Below are 19,550 nucleotides of genomic sequence, written 5' to 3' on the forward strand. Positions count from 1 at the left end.
GTACAAGCAGATGAGGGGAAAGAAAGGGAAAAAATGTTTCATGCACTGCATGCCTACTGTTGCTCACTCAGAATCCACTGGTGGGTCTGAGTGGCACTTACCAATAATTATTTTAAATAGGCATCCATGTGGCTCTCGTTGTCCTCATCCCAGCATACACTGTAATATCCCAGAGAGGGGAGCATTAATTTTTTCTTATCCTCATTTTAGAAACAAAAAGCCTGAGGGCACAGTGAAATCAAATGACTTGCATAAGGCCACCCAGCAAGTCTAAGATCTTGTAGAGAACTGAAATATTTTCAGATACAATTCTCTATCTGTAAACACAAGAACATGATTTCTAGGACTAAGTCTTCAGCTGGTACAAATATGCACAGTTTATTTGCAGTCAGTGGAGCTCAAATACTGGAAGAATTGTCCAAGTATTTAAACACCGTGCAATTCTACCAGCTAATTCAGCACTCCTCTGTAATTTGTACGGCCTCCAAAAACAAAGAGAGATTGTTACAAGTTCTTTGAGGTGTGTGATTACACACACCCCTCTCTCTCATTATCCTCAAACCTAATCTTCTTTCTAATCCACGGAAAAACTCTTGGTCTCCTGCTGAGTGAAAGTAAAAGGCTGCCTTAAAAATGTGCATAAGGAGAGAGAGAATACGAGAAAGATTCATAGAAGCAGGTATTAAACAAAAGCAGAAGAAGCAGTTATTAAACAAAATTGAAAAAACAATAAATACGAAAAAATCTTTGCACTCCTCTGGGAGTGGGTGTATATTTGCCTTGTGCATGGATGTCCTTGCTTGAATGGTACAATAATATGTATAAGGCAACATGAAGCATCACTATTTCTTCAGAGGATAGCGAGTGATTGCTATGTTCTGGACTGCTGGCTTTCACTCAAGTACTGGCAATGGGTTTTGAAAAACGTAATCTTTCTCTGCCTGCAATGCCAGGTCTGTTCTTTGCAGGCTTTTAAGTACCAACAATCGGTATAGAATATCAAACACTGTGAGTATTCAAATGTAAATCGCACACACGTTGAGACAGAAGCCTGTCTGGAAGCCAGCATGTGCAAATATGAAACAATTCACGCTCGATATTATGACTAACAAGTGGGAGAGTTTATGTAGTCTGCCTGTAAAATGGTAACTTTGGCTGTCTCACACATCCAGGTGTTCAGCTGTGGACTGCAGTGCTTCAGTCAGTATACTGAGGAGTGATTCTAAGGGGAAAAACTGGGATGAGAGAAAGGAAAGAGCCCAGCTTGTAGGGAACACCTTATCCACAACCTCAGACTGATTACTGCGGTTTCTCGTTGCTGCAACAAAAAGTATCTAACTGCAAGTGTTGGGGAACTGCAGGAGCAGAAACAAGATTCAGTGAAAAAAAAGGTCTCCTCCTTCCCAACTTCTTAATGCGGGAAGGAAAATCCCATGTATGTTAGAACACCTATCGCAGTCTCTTGAGACCCATGCAGTCTCAAGACCTTACCTGCAGACCTTATCTTTCCTATCACATCCTATTGCCATGTCAAATGAAGACAAAGACTGGCTCAACATTTGAGTGTGAAAGGAGCTGCAGCTATTTTTTTTTTCAGAGGACTATACAAAACCTTCAACCATCTGCCAGCATAATCAATAACACGAGGCAATAACCATCAATGTCCTCCTTGAACATGATATCACCAAGCTTCCATCTGATAAACATCAGTGTTCAAAAATGTCAAGCGCTTGGTCTGACTGCCTGAGGGAAGGAGAACTGGGCAAGCTCAGCGCTTGCAGTTGTCATGCCTTGCTCGCACCGTGGGACCATCTCGAGCTGGTCTGGCTGGGCAGGAGGCACTGCTGGCTCCCCAGGACACTGGAAAGTGGCAACTCAGCTGGGGCTCAAGAGGGCAGAGCCTGGACATGGGCTGCCCTCAGCAAAGGGGCTCATGTTGCTTGAACAGCAGAGCAGGAAGGTGAATTCTGCAGGGTGGTGCTGAAACTTGAGTAAGAAAAATGTCATTCTTCAGTACGGCCAGGTGGTCACTGTGGTGGCTGAGGATCCCTTTGAGGATCCCTTGGAGAGAGCTTCAGCCTGCCCTATTAATAGGAAAGGCTCGGTTTAGGATCCATAAGCAAAATCTTTAAAGATGAAAACCACATTTTAAACACTAACTTTCTTGTCCTGCCCTCTGTATTCTCCTGTCATTTGTTCAGACAGCTGAACATTTTTCCTTTGGGAACAGGGTTGCAAATTTTCTGGGATATCAAGAAAGTTTTCTCCTGTCTTTAATTTCAAGTGATTTAGCAAAATTTGGGGATGCATTTTTATCACGAGCTTGCTTTTCAGCCGTTTGAGCAAGAGAAATGGTTTGTTTTGACATGAGTGAAATATTTAAACATGTGAAAGCCTTTGAATATTTCATAATACGTCATAATATCTAGAATGATTACACGTTATGCATGCTGTATTTAGGAATTCCTATCTAGACAGCATAGACACAATCTTTCAACAAGCGTATTACCATACATATTGGTGGTTAAGTGTGATAGCATGTGTGGGCAGGAGGTGTTTTCCCCATCCTTCATTTAATTATTTTTTTAAGCATAGTTAATTTAATCAAGTTTAAAAATTGAAATAAGAGTTCTATTGATACTGGAGAAAATATTCGTAAGAACACAAATTCTGCACAATGTAAATGAACTGGTATGAAGAATATATCAGGCCCTCTGATCCTGAAACAAATGCTAGAAGAGCTGGCTAACACATGAGGGAAGTCAGAAGTTCTTTCAGAAGAAGAGGAATTTGCTGCAGTTACTCTTCTCAGAATCTGCTAGGTTAAAATTATTCATTTCAAAGAAGATGGAGTAGATGACAGGCAGTGTCAAATGCGCATGAAGGCAGTGTTATTGCTTTTGAGTTGCTGGTATGACAACTGAGACAAAGTCAGGGGTCTGTTACAGAATAATGCCTCAAATAACAAAGTGCAAAAAGAGCACTTTTGGAAGGGTTCTGTCGCAAAACACTAAGTTAAACCAAAGAACAGGAGATGTATCCAGTTGTAGTATTTGAAAAGATAAAACATAGCTTATGGTACCTAAATCTGGGAGGTGTTCACTGGATGTGTCATACAGACTATTGCAAGGCTCAGCAGTCTTGCAAAGGCTGTCTTTAAAACTACCGGAGATTTTTTCTTCCTGAATAGAGTTATTATGCTTGATATAAATTCACTCTTTTTGAACATCGTGGAGAAATATATAGAGAAATTAATCCACAGAATGAAGGTTGATTATGGCACGGAGACTCTGAGCATAACATTGATGATGCTCACTATAGAAAAAAATGAGGACAGTCTCCACCACAAAAATGCATATATTTAGGAGTCTTGTGTTTCCTTAGTATTAGGAAACTATAGGGCAATAACGAGTTGGATGAGAAATTCAGCGAGAGTAATCTGTGACATCATTTAAAGACAAATTTATTCTGTAGGCAGGAAGCCATTAATGCACAGTTAAGAAAGATGACTTTGGCTGAAAGTCTGTCTTTCAATAGCACAATAAAGACAGCAATTAAAAACAGAAGTAGAGGCTATAGTGTGATTTGTTATTTATATATATGGCTAAGGGACAATAGAGTAAAGGTTGGGACAGCTCAGGAAAACATGAAGGAATTTGCTAATGTATTTAGGGAAGAAAAGCCTCTAAAAGTGATATAGGTCCCCCGAGAGGAGTTAGTGAAGTTGTTTAATGTGATCCATAGAAGACAGAACCTGACTTTGTCTTTTGTATTTGACAAAAATGTAGGAAGATTTAAAACCAATTTGAATTTGCTAAAAGAAAGAAGTGGTAATGTTTTGTCAATATTAAAAAGGGGTATGTGATATGACATGGAATAACTTACCCCAGGGTCGGTGTTGAATGAACTAAGAGCACAGCACTGATATGGTGGTAAAATGCTGAAGAATGAAAACTTGGAAATACAAATAAGAGACATGTTGAACTGTCAAGGTAAGATTATGCATGTTCTGTCTTACAAATTCAGCTGACACAAGTAACTTCTTAGATGTAAAAAGTTTGCCTCTGGAAACTGACTACCTTCATATATCATATAGCCTGCTCATGAAAAATGTGGAACCGTAAGATAATAATTTGTCAGACCTTAGAAAGCAGATGTCAGTGAGAAAACATTATCGAAAAGCTGATGTCTGTGAAGGCTGGCCCATTCAGACTAGGCTATTCAGATATTTGCAGTGCTCTTGTCCCTTTATTCACTCTAAAATTGTTGACTGGAGAAAAGCTGTGGCTGAAAAGATGTTTGGATTACAAATCCTGGCAGGATGGCAAATGATGATGATGATAGGAGGCTAGGTGCAAGTGGTTTGTATCATTTGGAAACCAGAACTCACTCAAAAGAACTGATTTTTAAATATTGTCAAGTGCAAAGTTGTAATTGCATTTCTTTTCATATATGTGTCCATGCCAGAGTGAAACCACAACTATGGTGGTGGTGGGGAATTTCAGCTTGGCAAAGCAGCACAGTAAGCAATCGGTGTGCTGAAGCTGACAAGGATGGCACGTGGGCTTGGAGCAGTGCTGTAGCATGAAGGATGAGAGCAGAATTGTCACAGTTAATTTTCAAAGTAGTCCTTGCACCTGCAGGAGGATTAATCTGCAAGCTGGATAATCTAGGATGGGGTCACTGGAAGCTGGCTGGTATAACTGAGTTCATTGTTCATTTAAAAATGAAGTTGCTCTTAACATTAAATTAGTCACCAGGGAAAAAAATAGTGCAATGTAGTCTTTCTTTCTTCTTACAGGCTATCAACTGAAAACATGTGAGATGAGATATATAAAAAAAAAAGACTCAGAAATTAAGTCTTACCTTAACACAAAATCCAAAGACTACTTAGAGTGACCAAAGATGACCTGCTTGCTTTCCATATTCCAATTTAATAAGACGCTTGATTATTAATTTACATCCTAAATATCTCTGCAAATGATGTCTCTCCAATATCAATCATTTTGTAACTGAGTAAGTTCATAGCACTTTGTGTTTTTGAATGCTAATTTGATAATACATTGCTAACTTGAAAAAGATTTGTACTTGCATAATCCACAAATGTATTTTGGGATGAAGCACTAGCAGTACAACAGAAACCCTGCTGAGCTAGAAATCTTAATAGAAATGCAAGACTGCTGCAGTTAGCCCAGTCTGACTTGCTTTTTTTCTTCTATCTTCAGGTATATTCTGGTATATTCTTTTAGTCCAAGATGAATAGAATATTGGTGCTGAGCGCTGCCTCTTGGATGCAAGATGAGAATTGTACTTTTTTTTTGTTCTCAACTGTACAGAGATAAAAACAACATCTTCATTTTAGAGATGAGGTTGATTTTTTTTAGTAGAATCCTGTTTTTCGGACATGGTTTTACAACATGACTTTTATTAAATATGCTTTACTTTACATATCCTCTTTAAAGGTTTAGACGGAGGCTTTGATGGCTCATCTGGCATTGTTTTATGCCAGTATCAAAAGATCAGTTCAAACGCTATCTGTACCAGGAACTGTAAAAGGCACCGTCTTTCTGTAGGCAGTGAGAAAGGAAAGGGCAATACGAATCTCAGAGCTAGGCTGACAGCATAGTGCGTATTTTGCACCAAGGACTGCTAATGAACAATATGGTTTCCAAGAAAATCTTTTCTGCTGCTTAAAATGTGCCCTTAAATGTTACTTTGTGCCCTGTAAAAAAAATTAGTCAATCAGCCTTGCTTAGGGTTTTCTGTGCTTTGATAGGAGAGCTACAGATCTCTCTGAGCTTCATATGCCAACTTTTTCTTGTGAATTCAGATTATAGATGCTTAATCCATAGTCGAGTCTTCACTCGGCAAAGACTAGGAGAGATTATGGTCTCTGCAATCATGCTTACAATAAATTTTGATACTTAATCCTAGCAGACAGGACTGCTTCTGAGAACAGTTTAGAAATGCCATTCGATGAATGCCCAGAAGGGCTAATATATTTCTCAGAAACAGAAACCATTTCCACTCCAGTGAGGCAAGTGGCACGTCTTTGGTACAACATATGGAATCAACTACAAGGGTAGTAAAGCCAAAGTATGTAAAAATATGCAAAAGTGGTTTGGGTGGCCTTATAACATCAATACTCTTCCTCAATCTCTGTTTTTAAAAGAAAAAAAACTCCTAGTGTCTCATGTGCTTTGAAATCACTTGCTTCCAGGAATGCTTTTGTTGTGAATGGAAAAGTGTTTGTTATTGATATTGACTGTCCTTGCTATGTCACCGGACATCTATGACTACAGCATACTCCGCGAGGATGTTCTCGTCACAAAGAAAGAGCAGGCTTCTTTAAGAGTCTCAGGCTGGAACATCTACTGGCAACACAGCTTTCAGATTCAACCTTTAGGTGCCCAACCGACAACAGAGCTGACTCTTTATGAGATAGTTTCAAGGAATGAGAGAGCCTCTACAACAAAAATGCTGCAATTTGAAATTTCATTTTGTTAATGTATTCTTTTAATATCGACCACTTGCTGAGAGAAGGAATCCATAATCAGCCCCACATGGCGATGTTTATCAGTTTGAAGCTGTGTCAGTGGCTGCACAGAGAGGAAGCACAAAGTGATTCAGTCCCAAGAGTTCATGTGCTACATCCTGCTGCCTCCGAAAGTTCTGATGAAATGAACAGCTTTTCAAAATCCAGAGGGCTAGAAGGATATCTGCAACTTAAGAGACCTTTTTATCCTAGGAAAATCTGCAGAAAGTAAGCCAAGCTGATCACATGCACTGTATTTCACAAAACAGAATTTACTTGTATATATTCATAAATAGAATACATGACACAGTGCATCTGTACTACATACCTGTGCTGTCTTCATATACTACTGTGACTATTTTCCAGTTGTAATATAGCACAAGATCCAAAACTGCTCTGCTGATGGCTGCATAGTCTGGATAGAGGTTGATATAAAATGCATCTTTGTTATCCACTGTAGGATGCTTCCATCGGGTCTGTATATGTGGGACTTCAAGTGCGTTGCAAATGGACTGCACTGCGCTGACTGAGGAGCTGTGGGACGGTCCAAACAGAGCAGCTACACCAAGAGCAAGCTGATCACATGCTGCAGAAGAGAAAGAAGCTATTAGTCTGCAAAAGCAGTAATGTTTACCCCCCAAAATGCTAAGCAGCAAGTTGGAAATCTTGTAGAGATTTGAAATATTTTTCTCCATCTATCTCCACTCTTTTGAAGTGAGAATAGCTTGCACCTAAATCTACTAAAATCCTGGGAAATGGTTCCTGAATATTGTTTTACTGATTAGCATTATGTCTTAGAACTACCTTGAAAAAAAAAAATCTCTGTTCATTATCTTCACATCACACTGATTCTTCCTACATTGCCTTTCTCAGAATGGCATTATTCTGGAGAAACCAGGAGCTTTCTGACTGCGGGCTTGCCAAAGGGATGTCACATGAATTAAGTTTCATGGCAGAATTTCAGGGAACGTGCTCATGGCATCACAATAAACACTAAAAAGACTCCCTTTGTGACTAGCAAATGATTGCCAATGAGAGTTGCTTTAATTCCAGGCTATTGAAGTATTATAGACAGCAAAGGGCACTGTGATTCATGGCACTTCAGAATCTGTGTTTACAAAACAAAGGGTAAAATCTAGAGCCCTTAGTAAAACACAGAGAAATGAAAAGCTGTTTTAATACCAAATCAGTCAGATGTTAGTATCTACTATGAGCAAATAGTACATTGCACGCTGACTTAAAGGTTTCTTTCTCCTTGTACTCTAGCCATTGTAGTTAATATTTCTAGCAAAAGAATCCCTCCTTTAAATTGCATTTCATTTGTCTTTCCCTCCTATGCAATCTCAGGCTAACTGACCTGAGAGGAAGTAATATTAATTACTTTTGCACATTAATAAAATCTACTTCAAATGTTTCTAAAAAGGTCTTTACAGACTGGGACAAAGCCCTGCACTGAATTGCTGTGCTGTTGTCTTTGTGACATAGCGCTTTGTGGGAAATCTTGAAATTATTGTAATTGGCTGAATACTAAGTATCCAAGCATTTACAACGAACAGAGCTTTTTAAAATTAATATTTAGCTCTGTGAAAGTAGTTGAATGTGACACAAAATCAATTATTTTCTGCTGTCAACATAAGAATGAGTGTTTTACAGACAGCATAAAATGCACAGGATTTCTAGGTTTAATTCAGAAGCCTTCTTAAAGGATCACAGAAATGTAAAATCCTGCCTCTGTCTGGATTGTATGGATTATAAATCCAGTATACTGACTTTTTATAGCATGCAATTCCAGCATATATTTGATATTTGAAGAACAAAGCAGTAAATATAATCAAAATCTATCATTGATGGTGGAACCATCCTCCTTTTGTTCCAGTCTTTAGTAAGAAACTTAATTGCTATGAGGAAAATCTAGCAATTTAGATATTTGGAAGGCAGAAATTCACCAGTGTTCTAACAGAATTCATGATGTGAAACATGTTTATTTTCCAACCTTCATTTGCCTTATAGCAACCATATATTGCATCATTTAGAGTAATGGATATTATAATGAACTGTAAAGCACATCTGTAACGTCTTACAGATTTTGGGGTCTTTTTCCAGACTTATTTGTGTCAGATTATGTGCACACTCCATAACCCCAAGAACTAGACTTCTGTACATAAAATGTTAGCAAACTTCAAGTTCACCTGCAGGACGTGAAAAAAAATGGTCACTAATTTTCCCTCTGGAAAGAAATATATAAAGGAACAGGCAAAAAATCCATTCTTGTACTTATTTATAACAGAATAACTGTAGCTCTTTCTATAAGCCTGAACTGAACTGTTAATATTTCAGGACAAAGAGACTACTGGCCTCTGTGCTATGAAGTACAATAGAAATCATTTGTTATGAATAATGGCTATCCGTGCATGTGTGCTAATTATGGGTTGTGACATCCCACCGTGCTCCCTGTTAGTCAGTGATCATTTTCCTGAGAATTCCAGGTGGCAAATCTATTTTTTGGAAAGAAAAATCCGTTGGACTTGCCACCTTCCATCTGGGGCTCTTAGCATGCAGACAGGATGTAGGTGTTTTATCAGAAACCAGATGACAAGTCCAAGTGCAACTTGGATCTTAGTTCAAATAACTTTGAAAGGTAAGTTCTAGCTTGCCATTTATATACATACATGTTATGACATGTTATGACAAAAGGAGGAGATGAGGCTGGGAAGAAGCAGCATACAACATGTATGTTACTGAAACACTAATTGAGATAATTACCTCTTCTCGAGGCTTCAAAGCTATCAAAAAGGTTAATTCTCTGGATGTCGTAGGTTAATGTGGTATTAGGCATCAGTGTTCTGTTTCTATTAATGTTGGTGACTGCAAACTTGAAAGCCAATTCTTCAACATTAACAGGTTCATTTTCCACAGTTTCAAATATCCCTCCTGTTGAAACAGAGATAAATGAGAAACACTATTCACCTCTTCATCATTGCATATAAAAATAGAAAAATAAATTATGAGCAATAATAAACTGAATGTTCTTAAAGGAAAACACTTAAAATGGCTGTTAAAAGCACTAAAGCAAAAGCATATTGGATCATTAGTTTTTATCTACAATGTCACTGTAGGTTAACTCAATATTATGGATGTTGTTTACACAAACATCTATGAGATGATGCATGTTTATTATTCAAGCTTTTAAAAGTAAGAAATTTAAATGCTTGTAAAAAACTTTTGCTGAGATACCAAGAAGAAATGCAGTGATATTCATTGATATTGTTCCCCCTGCTCCAATCTAATTCATATTTGGAGATGAAACTTGGATGTGTTGAAGATGTTTTCTGAAGGGTTTCTACAAATCTTGGTAGTACACAGTCCATGTTCAGAAGTGACTTAGCAGCTTGACTTCTGAGTGCTTTGAAGTCGGAATGAGCTGAAAGTTTACATTCAAGGGCTTGGTCTTAGGAGGGCTTTGTCTTTTATTTAAAATCTGGGCAATGCTCTTGGCCATTTCTATATTTGCTGAAATTTCATTTTTCAAGCTTATTGCTGAATGAGTTTTTGTCCTAAACAGCTGGACTTGGTGATACAGAATATACCTGAGCCAATTCACTGCTTCCACAAATTATTTCATCTCTGTGCTAAGTGCCTCCAGTGGTGTAGTATCCACTAGTACCATCATGACAGTTTGAAAGTCTCCATGCAAGGACAGGGTTGTGTCTGTTCTCAGCTTGCTGCCATATCTCTAATCTCTTCTTTCAACTGCCTTGATCTGTGTGAACAAAGCCGTGTCCCAGCCCATTCTGTGCGGAAGGCTGGATGAGCACAGCTATGCAGTTCCATCACGGCAAATACTCTTTTCTCCAAGTCCTGCTGAATTTACCAGAGTTTATTTTCTATCTTTGAAACTGAAATTCCCTATGATTCTTGCTCCTTCCTAAATAAATTATAAAAAAATATGAGTCCGAGCTTTACTTTAACCTGGAAACAACTTTTCCAAAAGAAGACAGGTAAAGAAACAATTTTAATTTTGAATTCCTTTGGCATATAATTTGAGATGGGGAAGGTGGCTGTGTTTCAAGTCAACAGGCTGTCCCACTTATACTGGGATGTCTACTCCCCCCTAGTCTCTAGAGACTTTATTATGCCAACAACACATTCAGACTGTCTAGGAGCACTGGGATTTGATGAATGCATAACAAACACAGCTAATTTGAAAAAAAATAGCTCCTTTAAACAGCAATCGCCAGCTTCAGTACTTGATTTTGCAAGTATAATTTACTCATTTAGTGCAAGTCACTAGAGAATACTTTGGATTTCTCAGTTACATATTTTCGCATTTCCCCATGTGAAATTCAAGCCCTACATATCACTTTATATTTTCTGAGTATCAAAACGTATTCAGCTAATGTACTGCAATCTCTTGCAATTTTGATGTCACCAATAAGGAATAGTGCAGTCATTAGCTGACAATCAGGAAATGGAAACACAGTGGAATTAAAACCTGTTTTGAATTTTAATTCAGCAATGAAAATATCAGAAGCCATCAAAACCAAGCTGGTATGTAATCTACTTCTCCAGCTACTCTTGTACATGCTGCATTAGATTATCTCTCAAACCCATATATAACAATACCTTATCATGACTTAAGCAATTTGCTCATTTACCATACGTATTTCAGACTTGCATTTTAGTTACATAGTTCATTCAGATCTCAAAATTCCTCTTGACAGTGATGATACCATTGAGATTATCTCTTTTTTGGTTAAATAAAATATACCTTCCCTCCTTTCATCTGAGGAAGACAAGTACTTTTAGTAAGCCATAATATCAGCTTGGTCTTGCGCCAGCAGGATACAGCTGTTGTGTTTTGTTTGGTTCCCTACTAGAATTAGCAGAACATCTGTTCAGAAGCCACTGAATATAGCTGGAGGTATCTTTCAGTAAGACAGGGTGACCACCTTCTCTCTCCATTTCCAATAGGATGAGTGTCTGACCCTTTGATCGGGGCAAAATCTTTTCCAAGACTGAAAGCTAGTCCTCTCCAGCCCTAAGCTGATGAGAACACTAAAGTCAATCTTCAGAGGCCTCAAAATGTTCATTTAATTGTATATTCTCCTGATTAAACCTTAAAATAAGTACAAGGAGTTGTGACATGCTGCTATTAAACAAAGCTCACAAGACGGTTTATGGAGGAAATTGCTACCTGCTATAAGTGAACCTGCAATAGTTTCATTGTGAAATCTTTAATTTGCTACATATTTGAACTTGATTTTTGTCCTGGTATCTATATGTGTAAAATGAGTTGTTTATCATCACTGCATCACTGTAACTTCAGAATCAAAAGAGTAGGAAAAAAAATCAGGCTGTTCGTAGCTATTATGTTTTCATCCATGTGTACTAATGAAATCTAGGAACTTGGTAAATAGTTTCCCTTCTCCTATGCACTGCTGATGACTTACACTCAAGCTTAGAATTTATTGTGAGCTCCAAGTTAAAGGAGAAACAGCAGATCAAGAACAAGTTTGATGAAGAGCTACTTTGTCAGATGCTTCATTTAAAGAAAGTAATTACTGTACAGCAAAATAAATTTACCAAAGGATCCTACAAGGCAAGGTAAAAAAAAAAGAAAAAGAAAAGAAAAAGTCATAAAAAGTCATCAATGTTAACCCGGATAGGATATACTTCGCAGTAGCTGTGGCTGACGTTTTCCAGAGGGTATTTCACCAGCTAGTGCTCCATAGCCTTTGCTGCACTCTTTTTCCTTGTGCCTTGTCATTCCTAGACTGCAAAGAGTAGCAACACCAGCCTCACGGTACATGATCCTAGCCCATCAGCCACACGCTCCCACATTACTGGGAGAATCGAGCTTTCCTGTTCATTTGATAAATGATCCTGCTTCAGTGTACATACAGGAGGAAGCCTTTCACTTCCAGCGTTTACTCTGTACAGTGATATCTGAGAGGCTAAGGAAAAAAAGATGTGTATGCTTCCTCCTATTAATTTAGCTATGGAAGGCAAGAGGAAAATGACTGCTTGGCTAATGCTGCTCTGACAGAAGTGAGAGCTGAGCCATGCAGGTGATGGCTCTTCAGAAAGGAGCGAGGAATGCAGGTCAGACTGAAAATATGACAAGGCACCAGTCTCATTCAAAAACGAAACAGAAAAAACAAAAAACTACATGAAGTAAAATGTCCAGAACATAAAAGCACACCTCAGTAGGCACACCTGAAAAAGCAGCTCCAGTCCATGCAAGCACACAAATGTTTTCATTGCAAGGGGTCATTCAGGATGTGAAGAGTTTCAGAAAAGCTGAAATCAATTTGCATTTCCCTCAACAGGCCTTAGCATCTTGATTCAAGGCAAGGCAGAGCTCAAAAGACTGGCTAAATCTCCATGCTCACTTTAAACCCCATCGTAAATACAACAACAGCTAAAAAACGTTGACCTTTCTGATGGTAGTTATCAACCTGTCTCCCTAGGCTTTTCAGTTTCTCAATGCAAAATATCCGCAACTAACATATTGCAACCATGAGACAGGGGACCTAAAATTCTTTTAGCACAAATATGTAGAATTACCTGGGTGGATGTGAAGGAACTATTGAACTATATGAACTATTGAACTATTTCTCCAGAATTGTTTTTGCTAATATTCTCTATCATTCTCTATCACTACTGTAATTCTGCTTTTTGACTAGTGGAGCATGCTGGCAGTGTAGGAAGGTCATTTGCCTGTACTTTTCAAATAAAAAAGAGTTGCTGAATACTGAATTATTCAAGGATCATAAGTCAAGTCACCACAATTAGGTTTAAAAACTGTACTTCTGGGATTTTTATTTGCTGCTAAATTTTCAACCCTTAGTGTACCACCATCTCCCAATAGCTAGCAGTTCTAGTAACCTAAAGACAACAGCTCAGCTAGTCATACACGTATACATGCCTATTACTCCAGGAATAGGCATATTAATATTAAAATAATGTGTTTTGATATTATGACGGAAATTAAGTGAGAAGCATGTGAACTTAAAAAGTGCTTTCTGTTGTTTACATTTCTTTTTCAATTTATACCTTTCAAAAGAATACTATTTGAGGTACTATTAAACATACTCTTATCTCCAATACAAGGGGATATCAAGGTACTATGGAGTCCAAGTAGGACTACAAAGATGATCAGCGAACTGGAGCACCTCTCCTATGAGGAGAGGCTGAGAAGACTGGACCTGCTAAGCCTGCAGAAGAGAAGGTTCAGGTGGGATCTTATCTGTGTATACAGATACCTTAAAGGAGGGTGTCAAGAGGATGAGGCCAGCCTGTTTTCAGTCATGGCCAGTAACAGACATGAAGCAACAGGCAAAACTGAAACACAGGAAGCTCCATTTGAATTTGAGGAAAAACTTGACTGCAAGGGTGATAGAACACTGGAGCAGGTTGCCCAGAGAGGTTGTGGAGTTGCCTTTTCTAGAGATATTCAAAATCCACTTGGACAGGGTCCTATGGAATGTGCTGTAGATGACCCTGCTTGTGCAAGGAGATTGGAATAGATCTCTTCAGAGATCCCTTGCAATGTCATCTAAATTGTGATTCTGTAAAAATTTGAAAAATGCTGACATACATAAACAAGCAAGAGATATTAAAACATCCTTATAGCAAAGATAAAGCAAAAATTTATAACTAATATTTTCCTCCTAAGGGCATATGTAGCTTTCGTTTTACTAGTGTAAAACAGATTTTTTTTGGTTGGGGTTTAAAGCTCTTCCCAGTGAAGACATATTTTTACCTAGTTGTTGTTCAGGTTTCTTTTTCTTGCTCAAGTAACATCCTAGATGCATAGTCTGAACATGAGACCTGCATCATCCTGCCTACTTAGCTCTACTCAGTTCTGCTGAGGCCACACCTGCAATACTGGGTGCAGTTCTGGGCTCCCCAGTACCAGAAGAATATTGAGCTTCTAGAGAGGGTCCAGCGTAGAGCCACGAAGATGATTAAGGGACTGGAGTGTCTATCTTACGAGGAAAGACTACGTGAGCTGCCCCTGTTTAGTCTGGAGAAGTTTGAGAGGAGATCTGATCGACATGCACAAATACCTGAGGGGAGAATGTAAAGAGGATGGGGCCAAGCTCTTCTCAGTGCTGGCCAATGACAGAACAAGGTGTAATGGGTATAAACTGAAACACAGGAGGTTCCATCTCCATGCAAGGAAGAACCTCTTTCCTGTGAGCCCTGGTACAAGCCCTGACAGAGCCCTGGTACAAGCTGCCCAGAGAGGTTGTGGAGTCTCCTTCTCTGGAGATCTTCCAAACCCGCCTGGATACCACCCTGTGCCCCATGCTCTAGGTGTCCCTGCTGGAGCAGGGCGGGGCGGGGTTGGACTGGATGATATCTACAGATCCCTTCCAACCTCAACCATTCTGTGATTCTGTGATACTTGGGGAGATCTTTACTTCACAGGATGATATATTGAATTGTCTGCTAGTGACACAGAAGCACATGGCCGATTTAAAGTCAGGGTCCCAGCATTGAAACTTTGAGCCACTGATGGTTTTCGAAAGTTTTCCAGCAATACAACATGCAGGCAATCTGCTAGTTAGATTTCCAGAAGCATCTAAACATCTGTCTCCTGTAGGGATTTATGCATTGAGAAGTCTCCCGTCCTTTCCACGGCACCATCTGAATGCCATGAGGTCCATGAGACCTCATTAAAAGCCCACCTGTCAGTCACAGAAGAGCAATGGGATTTAAAATTCTAATGACTATGCAGCTATATGCCATTGGCTTCCTGAAAGAGAAGTTATCGCTGATGCCAAGTTAATGTAGGAGACCCATAAAGGCAAATTAGCGTGCTGCTTGCCCTTGCTCCTTGCCTGTATGGGGATGGACTCACACTTTCTGCTGCTCACACAGCCGAGTTCACCTCTGATGCTGCACAGGCTGAGAGAGTGGTAGGAGTAGAACTGCTTGTCGGAAAATAAACACAGACAGAGTGAAATAGTGCCTATGAAGCTTTTTTTTTTTTTTTTTAATCATTTTTACCTACAGACACTTTTACAGACATCTTATTTTTAAGAAAGTGCCGCCGGGAGTGAAAGCAGCTGTTAGTGGACCCCCCACCACTCCAAGTGTATTTTTGCATCCTTGCCTCTTATCAGGGCACATATTCTGTTGTGCCCCAAGGAGTCTGACAGAAAGCCAGTGCCAGTGTGCTCATTATGGAGCTAAGTCTGAGCACTGATCTCTTAAGAAAAAACATAATCAAATGAACTATTACTTAGAGACTTACCTTTAGCAGGCAGTATAATCACATCTTTCTTTTTTAAAGTTATCTCACTAACTGTGTGAGGTTAGTCCAGCAATTGGCTATTACGTCTAATTTATACATGGCTTAGGAACTTCTTTGTTATGTGAATCAGTGAAAAAAAAACGTTTCCCAGGAAGAATCATTTACAATCACAATCCTGTAACATAGAATAATTGCATTTTACGTTTACAAATCCACACTGAAGTGAGTTTATTCCCTTAGGTTTTAATGGAATTAAATGCCTGGGTTTTGCATTTGGCTCACAGAATATAAACTAAACACATTAGCATTCTTTGCATGGGTGAATTTAGGCTTGCAACAGGGACCTCTGAGCTAGGCAGTTATTATCATTCTCATTTTACAGAGAGTGAAACTGAGAACTTGAGTGACTTTGCTGCCATCACTCCCTCTTCAATCTGTTCAAAAGCAGCTTTGGAAGTCTTCCATCCGTTGTTTTCTGCTTTAGCCTATTCCTGCCTTTTTTTCAAGTCCCCATCCTTACCTTAACATACATTATCTTTACATTCATAGATTTGCTCAGCTTGATTCCCATCCAGCACTCCTTTAATTTTATTCCTCAATGTGATACTCTGCCAAATATCAGTGCCATCTTATTGCCTAGTTACAGGCTTATGGCAGGTCCTGGATCTGGAACATTTTCCCTCTCTAACTCACCATCCTTTTGTGGGTTTCACCTTTCAGAATGCATTCAGAATTCAAACAAAACCCTAAGCCAATACTCTTTCTCTGCTCCACCCTCATGGCTTTCAGGAATTCAAATTTAGAATAATAATAAAAAAGAAACAGCAGGCACAGAAAGGTGAATATCATGCTCTACTGCTCATCTGGATCACCTGCCTCCCTCAAACACATCCCTGTGTATATTTGCTCAGCTCTCTTTGTAGATCTCATGCTTCTCCAAACTACAAAATAATTGCAACCAAACAGAAGGCTTGGAGAGGGCTGGGTTTTAGGGAGCAGGGGCAACAGTTAAACTTTGCTTTCCAAACCATGTAGTAGAATGGGAAAACTCATTGTCTGTGCTCGAATATTTGACAAATTCTAGACCCTAGGTTCAAAACTCTAGAGCTCAAATCTACTTCTGGGCATGGGGCTAGGACTTAGTTGTACTTTGCTAGTTTCCGTTGCGTCTTTGCTATAAGTTTTAAAAAGACATGGGGGAACAATTTTTCAAGTTTTGAAGCCTCCTTCAAAATTTGCTTGATTTAGACTGAATTCTCGCAGGGACACAGTCTTTGTTATTTTCATGCAATGCAGTTAGTGTTTAATTGCGCAATGACGAAACTCTGGTAGAAATCATATATCAGTTTCAGCCCAAGTCCGGACAGGTGCTGGTTCTTTCACTGCAGAAAAGCTGCAACCACTTATATTAGCTCTGAATTTCTAACTCAGAGCAACAAGATTGAGATGAGCAGTACAAAAGAGGGAAAGGATCTTAAAAAAGAAAGTGATAACATTTCTCCATCCAAAACATCCTCTATGAGAGTCAGGGCCCTTTTCTTCTTTAATATCTGCATGCTAGCAAGGTACTGCTATGCTTTTCTCCTTTGGAAAACAGAGAGATAAAAGTGTGTATGTCTGTATGTATATATATAAAGTCAGGCTTATTAAGATACAAAGATCTGCCTTTCCCAATGGGATCTACTTGAGTATAACTTGTGGGTTTGGAGATATTTCCCAAAGGCTCTATTGAAATGATTCATGCTATAGAATTTCTAAGTAACGAACTTTTTTTTTGTTTTTACTGGGAAAAAAAATGTTTCACCTGATTTATGCATCTCTTAAAATACAGTGGCAGTGCTAACCAGACATTAAAGGATCATTTTAGAAGTGCAAACTCTGTATTTGGGGGATGTTCAAAAAAAGATGGTCCGACTGCCTGTGTTTTATTGTTTTCACTTGAGGCAGTGGCTAGCCAGGAGGTAGTAAATATGCAGGATAATAGAAATATTATTTTAACATTGTTTCCTGTTCTTCCTTCGGCATCACCGTACCAACTTGGAAGGAGCTCTCTATGTGTTGTGGCACATTTTAATCGCGATCAGTGCTATGTATTAAGTTGCTCTTTTCAAAGCTCCTTAGTAACCCCGCAGAAATAGAACAGTTTTAGCACTAGATGCACTTATTGCAGGTCAGTGGGGAGCTCCTGCCAAACACAGGACAAGAGTGTGGCAGTTTGAAATCTCCTGTGGCATTTGCATGATGCTTTATATGAACATTTTGCCTCAGCATAAGCACTAGCAAAATGCTAATAATGATAGCTAGGTAAGTAATAAAGATCATTACATTAATGAGATAGTCCTGATCATTGTGTCTGTATACAACCACAACAGTGGTGGACTGTACCTGATGTGACAGATGCTTTTTACCCCATCGGTGCAAGGTAATACCACTGCAGGGCAAAAACACTCCAGGATCCTGCATGTCCTCCAGGATAACAGCAGTGTTATCTCCCCTTTTTTTAAAGCTCACAGCAGCAAGTAGCAGACTGTTGATCTTTCCCTCATCATTGTATTCGGAAGAAATAGGATTTTACAAAAGGAAAGAAATGTCTCTACTGAATTCAATGGGTTTTGTTTAAATTCTCTCATGGCTGAGCATTTCTCTCAGCAGGTCTTAACAATGTCACATAGTTTCAGTGGAAGAGAAACTTACTTTCTGGCATCTCTTTAAAACTTTCAGAGCACTAATTCACAGATAATTTTTTCCTACATATCTATCTGACTCAGAGGATTATCCTTTGCATCATCCCAATATCTTGGCATATTAATTGTTGATCATGTGTGAGATGACAAGATGCTCATGAGCATGAAAAAGGATGGTAAAGCATCAGGAGGAAAAGAGAACTAGAGAACAAACTGTTTTAACAAAGGAATAAATAAAGACAAGCAAAAAATCTGCAGAAATTAAAAGCAAATGAGGAGAAAGGTAGAAAAGCCATTCGAATGAATATTAAAAGACAATTCGCCTTGATCTGTGCATATTGCTGCATTTTTCTACTGATTTTAATTGGATCCTTCTCAAAAAGTGCAGAATGCTTGAAAAATATAACAGGAATTGCTGCCAGTGCAGAGTAACTGCTTTACTTTCGAGGAAACTTTTCAGTAAGTACTCCAAATAGAGAAATACAGACACTATCTAAAAATTAGCAAGGAAAATTGCATTTGTGTCAAGATGTCTGTGTAAAATAGGTATATGTATATATATAAAGTACTTTTCCCTTTCACTTGGTACAAGATCTTGCACTTTCCTAAAAGCAGTGATCAATACACAATATGCAGGCATTTTACTTATTTTTTCCTGCAGTCTGACAGCAGATGACCCATAGAAAGATGTATATTTTTATTTGACTGAAGTTCTGAGGAGACTTCTCTAGCTGGACAGCAGTCCTGAGCTTTGAGGAGGTTGGCAACTGTAAGTTTGCACATTAAATGGAACTATTGGCATTTTTCTCACGGAAAGACTAGAATAGAAATGCCTTTCAAAGCTCCAAGACCCTATTTTTATGTCTATATAGCTGAAATGCTCTTTAAAAATCTTTTCTTTTTTTTTTCTAATGTGAAATAAATGCTATTACCAGTAAGATGATTAGAAACATAAGGTCTTTATGAAAGCTAAAGAAATCTGGGCTTATCTTGAAAAAGCACAGATAAACTCTGATTATGGACTATCCAAACATACATCTTTTCCAGAGGAAAAAAAAAAAAAAAA

At 38.7% G+C, this 19,550-nt stretch overlaps 1 protein-coding gene across 1 annotated transcript in view; it reads right to left on the bottom strand.

The window, feature by feature from the left end:
• GRIK1 (glutamate ionotropic receptor kainate type subunit 1) overlaps window positions 1-19,550 on the bottom strand; it is a 159,956-nt gene that overhangs the window by 67,963 nt on the left and 72,443 nt on the right. The window contains exons 2-3 of the mRNA XM_088529005.1: window positions 9,299-9,466; window positions 6,864-7,121 (exon numbers count right to left, since the gene is read on the bottom strand). Of these exons, the coding sequence (XP_088385131.1) occupies window positions 6,864-7,121; window positions 9,299-9,466 (426 nt within the window). The remainder of the gene's footprint in view (window positions 1-6,863; window positions 7,122-9,298; window positions 9,467-19,550) is intronic.

Source organism: Tinamus guttatus, unplaced genomic scaffold (assembly GCF_059628265.1).
Source record: "Tinamus guttatus ecotype Peru unplaced genomic scaffold, ASM5962826v1 Tinamus_guttatus_pri_ptg000318l, whole genome shotgun sequence".
Lineage (NCBI taxonomy): Eukaryota > Metazoa > Chordata > Aves > Tinamiformes > Tinamidae > Tinamus > Tinamus guttatus.